At 66.1% G+C, this 13,835-nt stretch overlaps 1 protein-coding gene across 1 annotated transcript in view; it reads right to left on the bottom strand.

Annotated features, from left to right (window-relative positions):
* The window catches only part of LRP1 (LDL receptor related protein 1), a 79,303-nt gene that overhangs the window by 14,481 nt on the left and 50,987 nt on the right, over positions 1-13,835 (bottom strand). Inside the window, exons 35-55 of the mRNA XM_058308298.2 lie at positions 12,946-13,077; positions 12,582-12,716; positions 12,309-12,438; positions 12,020-12,146; positions 11,539-11,690; positions 10,625-10,749; positions 9,979-10,356; positions 8,402-8,591; positions 4,776-4,980; positions 4,226-4,418; positions 3,483-3,608; positions 3,274-3,402; positions 2,932-3,051; positions 2,554-2,667; positions 2,060-2,209; positions 1,863-1,985; positions 1,580-1,696; positions 1,303-1,431; positions 999-1,121; positions 769-909; positions 486-676 (exon numbers count right to left, since the gene is read on the bottom strand). Coding sequence (XP_058164281.1) covers positions 486-676; positions 769-909; positions 999-1,121; positions 1,303-1,431; positions 1,580-1,696; positions 1,863-1,985; positions 2,060-2,209; positions 2,554-2,667; positions 2,932-3,051; positions 3,274-3,402; positions 3,483-3,608; positions 4,226-4,418; positions 4,776-4,980; positions 8,402-8,591; positions 9,979-10,356; positions 10,625-10,749; positions 11,539-11,690; positions 12,020-12,146; positions 12,309-12,438; positions 12,582-12,716; positions 12,946-13,077 — 3,230 coding nt within the window. The remainder of the gene's footprint in view (positions 1-485; positions 677-768; positions 910-998; positions 1,122-1,302; positions 1,432-1,579; positions 1,697-1,862; positions 1,986-2,059; positions 2,210-2,553; positions 2,668-2,931; positions 3,052-3,273; positions 3,403-3,482; positions 3,609-4,225; positions 4,419-4,775; positions 4,981-8,401; positions 8,592-9,978; positions 10,357-10,624; positions 10,750-11,538; positions 11,691-12,019; positions 12,147-12,308; positions 12,439-12,581; positions 12,717-12,945; positions 13,078-13,835) is intronic.

The raw sequence follows: 13,835 nt of genomic DNA, 5'->3' as shown, positions 1-13,835 counted from the left end.
GGTGCCCAGCAGAGCCGATCGTGCCCTCCTCCTGTCTTCAGGCCCCTGGGCTGGCTCCCCACAACTTCCTGACCTCTCAAGTGTTGGCTGGGGAGCCCCAGGTGGTCGCAGACGGACGCCCTTCTCTATCCACACTCACTCCCCTCGGGATGCGTCCAGCCTGTGGTGGGTTCACAGCTCCAGGTGGACCCATCCCCTTCTCTGTCCCCAGGCTGGACTCCTCCCCAAACTCCTGGAGCTGCCGCCTCCTGCACACGCACGCGCTCCTCTCACACCCTCGTCCCCGTCAGCCAATCCCGCCACCCCCCACTTCCCAATGGCTGCAGAAGCCAAGCAGGCAGATTGTGATTTTGTTCACTGCTGATCCCTAACGACTGGAACGGTGCCCGGCACGGTGGGGGCAGAACTGACGCTTGTTGAACGAACGAAGGAACGAGGGAGGGAGGCAGGCGCCCCCTGCCTGGCGGCGTGGAAGCCGGGCACACCTTGAAGCCAATCTTGAGGTCTTCGCAGTCCTGGCTGCAGCCACTGAGCTTGCGGCTCAGACACTCGTTGACGTGGCAGCCGCGCTCGTCGGAGCCGTCGCCGCAGTCGTCCTGCCCGTTGCACAGCAGCGCCTCGGCCACACAGCGCCCACTGCTGCACAGGAACTGGGACGAGGCGTTGCACTTGTGCTCTGGGGAGGGCCGAGGCGGCAGGTCAGTGGGGCCCCGGGGTCTGGGGAACGGGGAGCCGGGGCGAGGGGAGGGGGCGGCGTGCACGCCCCACCTGGGCTGGTGCAGTGGGGGTTCTTGGGGGCCTCGTCGCTCTGGTCGTGGCAGTCGTTCTCGCCATCACACTCCCACTGGCGGGAGCTCAGGCAGCGCCCGTTGGCGCAGCGGAACTCGCTGGGGCCGCAGGTCGGGTACTCTGGGGGAAGAGGGCCGGTGAGGCGGGGGGGCCGGAGCATAGCCCCCACCGGCCGTGGACCCGCCTCCCGCCACAGCCGCGCGGCTCACCACACTCCGGGGTCTCGTCGGAGCCGTCGGTGCAGTCGCGGTCATGGTCGCACACGAAGTGCTTGGGGATGCACTGGCGGTTCTGGCACATGAACTCGCGGTCGTCGCAGGTGCTGTTGTACACTGCGCACGGAGCGGGCGCGCCCCTCAGTCGGCAGGGCCCCTGCCTGCCCACTGCCCCGGGAGCACTGCGCGGGGAGCCCCCCAGGCAGGTCCTACAGACGGTCAGTGCCGCGGCATGACCCCTGCCGCCGCCTTCCACCTCAGCTGCCCGCGCCCACCCCCAACGGCCCCCGCCACTCACGGCAGCCGGCGGCGACGCTCTCGTCAGCACCGTCGGCGCAGTCCTTGTCGCCGTCACAGAGCCAGCGCTCGGGGACACACACGTGGGTGCTGGGGCAGGAGAAGGAGGAGGGGCCGCACGTCTTGCCTTCTGCGGGGGGTCAGGGAGCCCCTGAGCGACTCGGGAGCAGGCGCGGCGGCCCACCCCTGCCTGCCCGCCTCCCCGCCTGGCTGGGGGGCTGCCGGCAGGAGGCACGGCTCCTCGGGGCCGCCCCCGGCCAATCCCAGCCACCCCTCACCACAGTGGGCTGCCTCGTCGGAGCCGTCGCCACAGTCGTCACTGCCGTCACACAGCCACTGCTTGGAAATGCAGCGATGGTTCTGGCACTCAAATTGGGCCTCGGAGCAGAACTTGTCTGGGGTGGTTGGAAACTGCGGTTAGGTGCTGGTGAGAGCGAGGTCAGCGGCCCCCCTTCCCAAGCCTGGAGGGGCTGCTCCAGGCAGGGCGCCCAGGGGACGGCCCTGACAGGGCTTCGGGCGAGGCCGCCCCGCCCCGCAGCCCCGAGGGCCACGGCCACTCACTGCAGTGGGTCTCGTCCTCGCCATGCTCGCAGTCATCCTCCTTGTCGCACGTCCAGCTTGTGGGGATGCAGCGCCCGCTGGGGCAGGCGAAGTAATTCAGGGGGCATCGGGGGCGCTTCACTCCTGGGGGCGAGGGAGGTGTGAGGGCTCTCCCGGCCCACCGCCCGCCACCCGCCGCCCGCCTGCCCCGGCCGGACCTGGGCAGTCGCGCTCGTCGCTGTAGTCCCCGCAGTCGTTGGCGCCGTCGCACACCCAGCTGGGCGCGTAGCAGAGGGAGGTCCGCTCGCAGGGCTGGAAGAGCACACCCTTCACCCCCAGACGAAAGTAGCTGCTGCAGTCCGTGGCGCCTGGAGGGGCGGGGACAGGGCGATGCCTGGCTCTCCCCACACCCCCTCCCAGGGCGGCCCAGGCAGCGCCTCAGCGTTGCAGATAGAGTTGTCCGTGGTGGGAACGGTGCCCCGCAGGGCGGTGAGTGAGCACCGCGGCCCCACACGGGCCCGCCCTCCCGCTCACCGCCAGCCTCCCTCAGTCCCAGCTGGGGGGCGGGAGGGGAGCAGGATCGGGTGGAGGGGGTGGGGGACTGGAAGCTGCCCCATGGGCCTGGGCACGGGCAAAGAGGGGCAAGGGCAGGAGCAGGGGGGACTGGGTGGGGGGCGCAGAGCCGCGGGCCCCGGGAGGGGGCGCCACTCACTGCAGTTCATCTCGTCCGAGGCGTCGTCGCAGTCCACAAACTGGTTGCAGCGGCTGGAGTTCCCGATGCAGGTCCCGTCTCGGCAGCGGAACTCGCCCACGCCACAGGCTGTCTCTACAACAGCGTCCACCCAGGGCCGTCAGGCCCCCGTCCTTCCCTCGCGGGCAGGAGGGTCTGGGACAGAGGCCCCGGGCCAAAGCACCTGCCCCGGGCCCCGGCACGCGAGTGCCCTGAACCGGACCCTTTGGGGCCTGGGGACAAAAGCTCCGCCTGAGTGGGGGTGAGGGAGAGGCTCAGCACCCAGGGCAGGGGGTCAGGCTCAGGAGGGGGTGGGGTTCCGAGGCCCAGGGGACGGGGTGCCGGGGGCCTCCCACTCACTGTTGCAGAGAATCTCGTCAGAGCCGTCCCCGCAGTCGTCCGCCCCGTTGCACCACAGCACGTTGGACACGCAGCGCCCGTTGTTGCACTGGCGGAACGTCTTCTTGCAGCGGCGGGAGTCTGCGGGCGGGGGAGCGGCCCCGGGTCAGCGGCAGGGCGCGGGAGGGGGGCCGCGGCCGAGACGCCGGTTCTCCCCCCTGCGAGCGCGTGCTCAGCCTGCGCGCTGGCGCGGACGGGGCTGGCGGGCGCTCTGGCCTCCTCGGGCCGCGCAGCCTTCCGTGCCGCTCCCTCGTGGCCCGCCCGCCGGGCCTGGGAAGTGGCAGGGCCGGCCGGGCTCCTTACTGCAGTAGGACGGCTTCTCATCGGACTTGTCCTTGCAGTGGGAGACGCCGTCGCATGTGAGGCTGAAGCTGACGCACTCGCCGTTGGCGCACTCGAACTCGTCTTGGGCTCGGCAGGAGGAATTCACGGCTGGGGAGGGCGGTGGAGGGGGCTTCAGGAGTGCTGCCCCCCTCGCCCGCCCCCCGCCCCCCCCCGCCGCGCCCCCTCACCCTGGCAGGTGAGGTCCTCCTGGAGGATGCGGCCCCCTCGGCAGGAGCAGTTGACGTGGCCTTGGTGGGTGAGCAGGCACAGGTCCTGGCAGCCCCCGTTGTTGACTCGGCAGGGGGACAGTTCGCCTGCGGGGGGGGGGGGGAGCAGAAGGGGGCTGAGGGCCGCTGCCGGGCACACCCACGGAGCACCCCGTGCCCACTCGCGCAGGCTCGCCGCTCCCTGGCGCCGGCTGTGACGAAGCGTGCACGGGGGCTGCTGCGGGAGCGACTGGGGAGGGCCAGGCGCGGTGACGGAGGGCGGGGAGGGCAGCCGCCGTGGCGGGCTGGGGGGCGGCCGACGGCGAGGGCGTGGGGGGGCGTGCTTTAAGGCGGGTTTCAGGGACTCGGTCTAAGGAGCCTGGAGATGGTGGGTGAAGTGGGGGCCCCCGGGCGTGTGCGGGTGTGAGGCGCCTGGGTGGCCGGGCCCCGCCTGGGTGTGTGAGAGTCCAGGAGGGGGAGTGACCAGGCCGCAGGGTGGGGTCCAGGACGTGGGGGTGCGTGTGAGCGCTCTTCCAGGCATGTGCCAAGTTCGTGCGCGCGTACAAGGGCGTCTTCGGGGGCTGGCGTGGAGGAGCGTAGGTGTCTGGGCCTTTCTGGGGGAGGCGTGCACAGGCGTGGGTGTGCACAGCAGGCCCTGGAGGCGGGAGGCAGAGGCGGGGTGCACGCGTGTGCGCGCAGGCGGGTGGGCCGAGGGGGCCACTCACAGCTGTTGGTGTCGTTGGCCACGGCGATGATGCCCATGGGCTGCTGGGGAATGTCCACGCGCAGCAGCTTCATGTCGCTGCCCACGTACTTGTTGGCCCGCTGCACGGCCCGCCGCACCCAGTCGGTCCAGAAGATGTGCTCCCCGTACACGGCCAGCCCGAAGGGGTGCACCGGCTCCGACTTCAGGATCACCTGTGGGGACCGCGCCACCCCATCACCACTCGACTCAGTCCGACTGCACCCTGTGCTGCGGGCTCCAGGGGTGGGGGCCCGGCTCACCCCAGGTTTGGCCAGAGCCCCAGGGCAGGAGGGTCCGACAGGGCCGCCCTGCGCTGCCCTCACGTCGTTGATGGGCTGGGCTGGGGGTCGCCCCAGGCCGCGCAGCTCGGTGGCAGCAACAGGGACTGGATTGGACCCCTCGTGCCCTCCGCGCTCTGCCCACTGTGCCACGCGGCTCCCATGCAGGTGCCCTGTGCCTGGGGGGGCGCCTCCCGACGGACCCCAGCCTCCCCTCCAGCCAGCCGTCCCGCCCGCGGGCCCCCGACTCACATAGCGGTGGGAGCCGTCGTACTCGCACCGCTCAATCTTGTCCAGGGTCGCGTCAGAGAAGTAGAGCTTCTCGGCCCGGTGGTCGATGGCCAGGCCATTGGGGGTACGGATGTCCTTCTCGATGAGCGTCAGGACGTTGGCGCCTGACAGCGCTGCGCGCATGATGCTGGGGTGCTGCTCGTTCCAGTTGGTCCAGAACATCAGGCTGGGCGGAGAGAGGGGCGCAGGGGTGGGCATCAGCGCCGGCGTCCGCGTGGGTGCCGGGCCCGCACAAGGGCTGAGGCCGGGGTGGGCAGCCAGCCGGCAGGACAGGCTCCGGCAGGACCGGAACGCAACCCCAGCAGCCTCGGGGCGACAGGGCGGGCGTGGCCCAGGTGCTCGGAGGGGCTGGGCGGCCGCAGGCAGTGCACACTGAGAGGTTGGGGTGTGCGTTGACATGTGTGTGTGCATGTGTGCGTGAGCACGTGCCTCAGGTCCCCTTGGTGTCTGTAGAATGACCACCCACATCGACCGGGGCCAGCGCGGCAGAGCGCGCCAGGCTCCGCGGGTTCCCATCGGGGCTCCAGCGCTCATGTGAGGTGACCTCGGGCCAGGTACTGAGCCTCCTTGTGCCTGCTCCTCCTCTAGGAGGTGGGGTAAGAGGACTGCCTGCCTCAGGAGGGGCTGTGAGATAAGTTAATACCTATCTTAACAACAGCTGGTAACCGCTATGAGAGTATTTTCTAGTATTTTATTTTTTACTGCTCTCCCCTCCCTGCATGAACCCGGCTCTTTTCCAAATCATCTGGCACGCCCCTGTTGAGTACCCGGTGCGTCCTAGATCTTGGGGACAAGTAGAATCACTTCCTCAAACTTGAAGGCCTATTTTATGTTTTTAAGATTTATTTACCCCCTTTCCCCGCTATTTGCACTTGCTGTCTTCTCTGTGTCCATTTGTTGTCTGCTCATCTTCCTTTTTTCAGAGGCATGGGGAACAGAAACCTGGGACCTCCCGTGTGGGAGGAAGGTGCCAGATCCCTTGAGCCACCTCTACTCCCTGCTTGTTGTGTCTCATTGTGTTTCCTCATTGTCACTTTGTTGTGCCATCGTATTGTGTCAGCTTGCTGCCCTGCGTGTCCCCTTGTTGTACAATCGTCTTGTGTCATCTTGCTGTGCCAGCCTGTTGTGCCAGGTTGCTATCTTGCTTGTCCTTTCTAGGAGGCATTGGAAACCAAACACGGTACCCCCACGTGGTAGGCGGGGGTCCAGCTGCTTGAGCCACATCCACCTCCCTTTAAGGCCTTTTGATTTTTGGGGTTTGGGCTCCAGCTCTGCCTCTTGTTAGTTCTGACCTTGAGTGAGCCTCTTAGCCCCTCTAGCCTCAGCTTCCTCGGTGGGGGCGGTCATGGGGAGAAGTGCCAGCTACTGGTTATGCCTCTACCCTCCCGGGTGGAGGGAAGGCTGAAGGGATGGATGTGGAAGAGTGCGGGGGAGTTGAGAACTACCCTGAGGGTGACTGAGTGTCGTCCTGACTATAACTGGAGCCACAGCTCCTGCGCCCTCATCCCAGGGGTTCTCGCCCAGCAAGCAGGGCCCTGCCCAAGGCTTCTCCACCACACTTGAGCCATCGCCTCCTTCCGCTACCCTTGGGTGGAAAACACTCCTCTCCTAGGGAGAGGCCGGCAGCTCCTGAGGCTAAGGCTCCAAGTCCAAAGGCCTTGAACCGTGGAAGGGCCGGAGGCTCCGACGGCTCTTAGAATCAGGATGGGAGTTTGTAAGATCTTGGAGGGAGGTGATCTTTCCTCCTAGCCTCCAAAAGAGGAAATGGGGGCCCTGGGGGGCCCCTGCTAGCATCGTCTTCATCGACTTGTCAGGGCTGGACTGGACTTGTCGGTCCCACAGGTGCCTTCCAGGCCCTCGGGTAAAGCTCCGTTCACGCCTTGTGGTGAGAGGCGACGTTCCTCTTTTATGCGTGGTTGATTCTGAGTTGAATAAACCACTTCCCGGGAAGGGGCCGTGGAGAGGGAGAGGAGACTTGCCCAAGGCACAGGCGGGCAGCAGCCAGGCACGCAGAGGACTTTCTGACCGTGCGGATGCGGGCTCCGAGCTGCCCCCGGCCCACGGCGCAGGCTCCATCCTCCTCGGCCTCTCCACCTGTCCACGCTGGCCTTCTTCCCGTTCTCCCAAAGCACTCTCCTCCTTGGACCTGGGAGCGCCTGCTCCCAGCAGCTCAGGCCTTCCTGGAGCGCTCTGCCCCCACCCCTGCTTCAGTGACCTCGTTATCCTCATGCGTCATCTCCTCAAGGCCACAGCCCCGATTCCCAGCCTGGGTCGGGTCCCGGGGATGCGCTCACGTGGCTCCTGCGGTCTCATCATGAGCAGAGTCAAAAGAGCCCTTCGGCCTCGGTGGCAGTGCCGATGTGGTCTCGTTCCGTAGTGCGTCCTCGGTGCATTTGCTGAGCGAACGGCTAAAGCCCCCTCAGGCTCAGAGGGAAGGTAGCAGGTGGGCAGCCGGGGGGCCGCCCGTGGCCTCGCGGTGGGGCCGGGGGGCAGGCAGGGAGCCTGGCATGATGGCCCCTAGACAGAGCTCCGGGCCCAGGAGAGGAGGCGCCGAGACGCCCGGCTATAGGCCGGGCTCTTTGTCATCAGCCGCATACACGCAGGCAGACCCGGGCAGACAGGCCCGGGGCGGGGGTGGACGGCGGCGCTGGTGCCCGGTTGGCGGTGCCAGCAGACCTGGACTTGACTGACGTCATGCAGCTGCTTTTGGATTTTGTTTGTCCCCTGATTTCCCAGCAAAGCTTTTTGGAAAAACATGCCAAGTGCTGCTATATTCAAGAGAAAAATTCAAGAGAAAAACCATTTTGTTCATGGGTGGGCCAGGACTGCTAAGGCGAGGGGGTTGTTTTGTGGTGAGGGCAGGGGCTGCTCCTGCAGGGAAATAGAGCAGGCAGACAGGGCTGGACCCTCGGGGAGGGAGCTGGGAGCACCCGCCAAGGGCAGTCCTCCAAGTTCGTCCCGTCTTGTGCTCTCAGCGCCTTTGCAGCTCTCCCCAGCTTCCCATGCTGTCCTCGGACCTGCCTGGCCCTACAGGGGAATGCTCTGCACTGCATGGACGTGGGGTTCTCTTGCAGTCCTTCTCCAGACTTTTGCTCAAAACCCCCTCCTTGGCTTTCCCACGTTCGGGCCTTGTACCAACCTGCCACCTCCAGGATGCCTCGCGCTGGCCTTAGTGCTCGCCACGAAGGTAACGCACCCCCCGGCTAGGGGCTCGCAGGGGCCCAGCCTGGGGCTGCCACACAACAGGCGTTCAATGAGTAGCCTCTGCTGGATGTTCTGAGCCCCAGAGCTGGAGCGCATACAGGGGACCTACCACGTGCCTTGAACATGGCTGGCTGACGAGCGAATGAATCAATCACAAGGCCAGACGCATCCTGCACAGCCCCCGATCCGCCCCTTGGTTATTACTGCCTCATACTATAGAGGAGGAAACGGAAGTTCAGAGAGGTCATACAGCTCGCCCAGGATCATATAGCAAGGAAGTGGCCAAGCGCAGATTAAAGTCCGTCTCTCCTGCTCCTTTGCCCTGTGCCTGGGTCTGCCTGCCCTGTGGCCCCCTCTCCCACTCCCCAGGCCCAGCAGCTCACTTCTGGCACTCGTCCAGCACGAAGGCCCGTGGGTGGTCATCCCCGGACATGGTGATGACGGTCTCACGCTCGAAGGCCCCTGGGCGGGTCTGGTCCACCGTGTGGCGGGTGATGGTGGACGTGGTATAGCTCGTCCAGTAGAGAGTGTCCCAGCCCCGGTGATAGGCCAGGCCTTCCACGGAGCCCACATCTGCGAGGAGACAGGAGCGGCCGTGGGTTGGGAGGGGCAGGAGGCAGAGCTGGAGGGATGCTAAGGGGGCGGCCTGGCCCGCTCTGGGGCACCTCCCCCTGCACACGGGAGGCGGGAAGGGGAAATGTGGGAGCTGGGGACTACGTGGGGAGCAGGGAGGGCTCGGGGAGCTCAAGTCTGGCCCCCTCCTGCCCCACCCTACTTCCCACCAAAACGATCTGCCGTCCATTTCCCTAATCCTGCGCCCATGTCCCCACCTGCAGGTGGATTTACCCTTATGCTGTGGTTACACTTTTCTGGAGCTGATTTCTGCCAAGTTGGGTATAAACCGGATTTCAGTTAAAAAAAAGTCCTGCTTGGACTGTACTGGGAAGCTTCCTATTTAAAAAGATCTGGACCAGACTGTTTTGTGGAGTAGGTATTTTCAACTCAGGTCAAATAATTCAATGCACAATGAGAGAGACACAGACAAACAGTGGTTCAAGAGAAAAAGACTCGGGAGTTTCAGCCACATCGAGCTGTATGATGATGTGGGTGTCAAAAGGCTGCATTAACAGAAGTATTGTAGCCTGAACAAGGGAGGTGACGCTTCTGCCAGTCTCTCCTGATCAAGCTATAATTACAGAGTGGTGAGTTTAGCTCTGGATGCTACATTTTCAGACAGACAACCTGGACAGTGTGGAGCAGGATATGTCTAGAGAAGGCTGAAAGGACAGGTCTGTTCTTTTCACCACTGTAGAGCCAGCACCTGGCTCAGTGCCCGGCAGGCTTTTATGGACTGGGTGAATGAATCAATGAACAAATGAAGAAGTTGGAGGACCTGGTGTCCACAGCCTGCGGAGGAGAAAACGGTGATAGACCAAAATAGCTGTTTTCAAAAGGGCCGAAGGGCTGCCTAGAGCCGGCAGCTCTAAGGACCACAAGCACTGGTCGTGGAGCCGCGCTACCCGTGCTGGGCGAAGCTCGCATGTGCACCGCGTCACGTCAGCCTGGCTCTTCACGAGCTCAGGCTTGGGGCGCGTAGGAAACGCGCCCAACGTTACTGGAAATCCTGCGTCTGGAGTCTAACCCAAGGCCGTCTCCACAGCCTGTGCTTATAACCCCGAGGCTACGCAGAAGAGAATTCGGGCCTTGGAGACAGAGCTGGGATGGGTGGGGTGAGGTCGGTAAGGGAAGGGCCAACTCCGACTCCAAATAAGGACGAGCTCTCAAGTAGCCGGAATGGGTCTCACAGGATCCCAGCGGCCACGGGCCGGGGCTGCCGTGGCCCGTGGCTTCAGACCCAGGGCAGGGCTGGGCTGGCACCCGAGGGCTCTTCACCCAAGCCTGGGCTGATCCTCCCTGCCCCCCCCCATCCACCTCCTGGGACCACCGGGCCTGGGCTCACTCTCCACGATGGTGGTCCTCCCCGAGCCGTCGTCATAGATTTGCTGGATGTTCCCAAAGTGGATGTCGCTGAAGAAGATGCGGTTGGGGGCGCTCGGGGAGCTGCCCGCTTGGTAGTCGAAGGCCAGCGCGATGACGTTCTTCATGTGCTCAGGGTCCTCGAAGGGCTGCACGGGCGCGTTGAGGTTGCGCTCATCCGACAGGTGGATGCTCTTGAGGATGGTGCGCTCCGAGTAGAGCAGGTAGCCGGCGTACTCGCGGCACGAGGCCCCGTCCTCGGCCAGCATCCCGTGGGCGCAGGCGCAGGCCCGCTGCCGCCCGCCTCGGTACAGGCACAGCTGCTGGCACCCGCCGTTGGCCACTGCGCACACGTTGGTGCCTGGGGGTGGGGGTCACAGAGAGCAGGTCCCCGCCGTGAAAGGCTGGCCGGCGCCTCCGTCCCAGCCGACGCGCTGGCGCCTGCGCTGCCCGCCCGCCAGGCCTGCGCACCCAGCTCCCCGCAACCTCTCCTCGTCACCGTGGTCTCCCGGGCCAATGGAAGTCCCACTTCAGGACTAACCCTTCTCCCGGCCCCTCACTCTTCCCCGCGGAGGGAGCATGCGTGGGCCACCGTGGCCCTCTCTCCAGCCCGGAGCCCCCAGCCTCACCCTTCTGCCGGTCCCGGTTGAAGACTTTGATGTCTTTGAGCTGCACGCCGATGCCCGTGCGCAGGGGCACGGAGTCCGTGGCGTTGTCTTTGCTCCCGCGCTTGATGGAGCCGTTGGCGTGGGTCCTGGGGGTGGGGCAGGCCGTGAGCAGGCATGGATTGGAGCGGGAGGGGGGCTGGTGAGGCGAGGGAGGGCGGGCAAAGTGAGGGAGGGGCGGGTGAGGTGAGGAGGGGGGCTGGCGAGGCGAGAAGGGGGGCGGGCGAGGCGAGGGGGGGCTGGCGAGGCAAGGAGGGGGGCAGGCAAGGCGAGGGGATCGGGGAAGGCGAAGGGGGGGCTGGCAGGGCGAGGAGGGGGGCGGGCGAGGCGAGGAGGGGGGTGGGCAGGCTAGGAGGAGGGTGGGCAGGCTAGGAGGGGGGTGGGCAGGCTAGGAGGGACGGACAGGTGAGGAGGGGGCAGGCGAGGCGAGGAGGGGGGCTGGCGAGGTGGGGGGGGTGGGTCAGGTGAGGAGGGGGTCTGGTGAGGGAGGAGGGTATGGGCGAGGCGAGAGGGGCGGGCAAGGCGAGGGGACAGGAGAGGTGAGAAGGGGGGCTGGTGAGGTGAGTGGGGGGTGGGTCAGGTGAGGAGGAGGGCTGGCGAGGCAAGGAGGGGGTGGGTGAGGCGAGGGGGACGGGCGAGGTGAGGAGGGGGGGCTGGCGAGGTGAGAGGGGTGGGTGTGGTGAGGAGGGGGGCTGGCAAGGTGAGAGAGGTGGGTGAGGTGAGGAGGGGGGCTGGTGAGGCAAGGGGGGGGTCGGGCGAGGCGAGGGGGGGCTGGTGAGGCGAGGAGGGGGGCAGGCAAGGCGAGGGGGGCGCAGGCGAGGTGAGGAGGGGTGGGGGGGGGCGGGCGAGGCTTGGAGGGCCGGGGCCCGAGCCCGCACCTGTCGCTCCAGTAGATGAAGTCCTCAAACACGGACACGGAAAACATGTCCATGTTGTTGCTGGACAGGACGACCTCGCGGTTCTCACCCGTCTCCAGGTCGATGCGCTCGATCTTGTCGGTCCTTGCGTCGCACCAGTACAGCTTCCCGTCCTGCGGCCCGAGGCACCCGCCTCAGCTCCGGGGCCCTGGCCCAGGCCCTCGGTCCAGCTTTCCCGCTCGCTCCCGCCCCCACATCCTCCCTACCCTCTGACCCACCGACGTTCCCACCTCTAGGTGTCCCTCCACTCCCCACTTCCAAGGGACCCCCGACACGTCTGGGTGGCCGGGGTGGGCGCTGGGCCAGAAGCCCAGAAGCCCAGGACCCCGGTCTCTGTGTCTTTCCACCGTAGGGGGGCTCAGCTCATGCAGAGGAGCACGGGGCGGGCGGGGGCTTCCCCGGGCTCCTCGGCCACCTCCTCGGCCAGGGCCGCGGCGCGAACCTCGTAGTCCACGGAGATGCCGTTGGGCCAGCTGATGCTGACGTTCACCAGCACCACCCGCTCCGTGCCGTCCAGGCGAGACCTCTCGATCCGCGGGTACTGGCCCCACTCGGTCCAGAACAAGTACCTGTGGGGGCGAGGTGGGCTCAGTCCCGACGCGGGCGAGCCTCCTGGAAGCCCGTCCTCTCCCTCCCAGCTGGGCAGGGGCCGCGCCGTGGGAAAGGGCCTCCCCCTCTCCAGGGCCCGGGCCGGAGCCAGGGCGGGTGGTGGCCGGCGCGCCCATCCTCACCCCTTCTCCGGGTGGACCGTGATGGCCCGGGGCTTGTCCAGGCCCTGGGAGATGACCACGTAGCGGAAAGAGCCGTTGAGCCGGGCAACCTCGATGACGTCGAAGCCCTGGTCCGTCCAGTAGATGTTGCCTGGGGGGGGTTGGGGATGTGGGTGCTCGCCCCCCAGCCCCACACACCCTGCTGCTCCCGTCTGCCCCCCTCTCCGTGGAACCCCCTCCTGGGAGCCCACCTCCCGCCGCGCCCTCTGCCTCGCTGGGCGCCCCCACGCTCACCTGCGATCCAGTCCACCGCGATGCCCTCCACGCGGCCGATGCCGTTGGTCACCACGTCCTCGCGCCACGTCTGGTCCCGCTTGGCCCGGCTGATGGTGCTCAGGCCCATGTCCACCCAGTAAATGGTGTCGTTTTCTGGCGGTGGGGGGAACGGGTGCGGGGAGAGCGGGCTGAGGTGGGGGCTCGACATCAAAACGGGGGCTGGGAGGGGGGCGGGGGCACCAGGGCGCCGGCAAGCAGGGCGAGTGCCGGCCATGGGGAGTGGCCCCTCGGGATGTGGCCGGGCGGCCTCTCCCGCACCCCGGGGCACACGTCCTCCAAAGCTCCTGGGTGGGTCCCCCCACCCTCCCCGCAGGTGGCTCACCAGCGTGGAAGTCGATGCCGACGGCCAGCGAGGTCCCCGACACCGGGACCAGGGCATCGGACTTGTCGTTGGGGTCCAGGGGGATCCCTCGGATTCCCTCGTGCACAGAATACAGGAGGAAGGAGCCCACGCCTGCAACGCAAGGGGCTTCAGCCAGGGGCCTCCCGGCATTCCCTAGGCGCTGCCTGTCACCCTCAAGCCACTCCGTCCTGCTTCCCATTCCCTAGGCGCTGCCTGGCACCCTCAAGCCACTCCGTCCTGCTTCCCGTTGACATCCTCCCCCGGCCGTCACCCTCTGTCCCTGGAACCTGGGCACAGGGGAGGGTCCCCGGGCTGGGAGAGGGGCAGCGAGGGGCAGCACCGGGGACCCACTTGCAAGTCCTCCAGCCACCGCTAGAGGGCGGCAGAGCCTCGGATTTCTCTCCCATCACCCACCCTCCAGCTGCAGTTACAGAAGACACCCAGCCAGACCTTCAGGAGTGTGGAGAAGTTTAGCCAAGGCAAACGGGACTGGAGGGCTCCAGAGTCTAGATTCCCAGCTTAGCCCCCTGCCTGCCTTAGTTTCCTCTTTGACATCCACCTGTCTGGAACTTGACATTCCCAACACCTTGCTCCGGAACCAGTTCCATTCCCTTCTTTTCCATTCCGAGAGGTACCATTATCCATGCACATGAACCCCAGAATCTTCCCTTGTCTTTATCCCTCTGAAACACTGTCCCCAGATGAATCCCTAAATGGGCCCTGCTTGTTCAGGCTCCATGAAGAAAAGAATTAGTGGTCAAATGGGTACAGGGAAACCCCAAACACCAGAGGCCCCGCTTGAAAATTTCTCAGGGCACATGAGCATATTCAAGGCTCTGAGAAGTTCTGCAGGAAAAAACAAACCAATG

The sequence above is a fragment of the Dasypus novemcinctus genome, chromosome 12 (assembly GCF_030445035.2).
Source record: "Dasypus novemcinctus isolate mDasNov1 chromosome 12, mDasNov1.1.hap2, whole genome shotgun sequence".
Classification (NCBI taxonomy): domain Eukaryota; kingdom Metazoa; phylum Chordata; class Mammalia; order Cingulata; family Dasypodidae; genus Dasypus; species Dasypus novemcinctus.
Note: the sequence above shows the minus strand (reverse complement) of the source record. Positions and strands in the feature narration are given on the sequence as shown.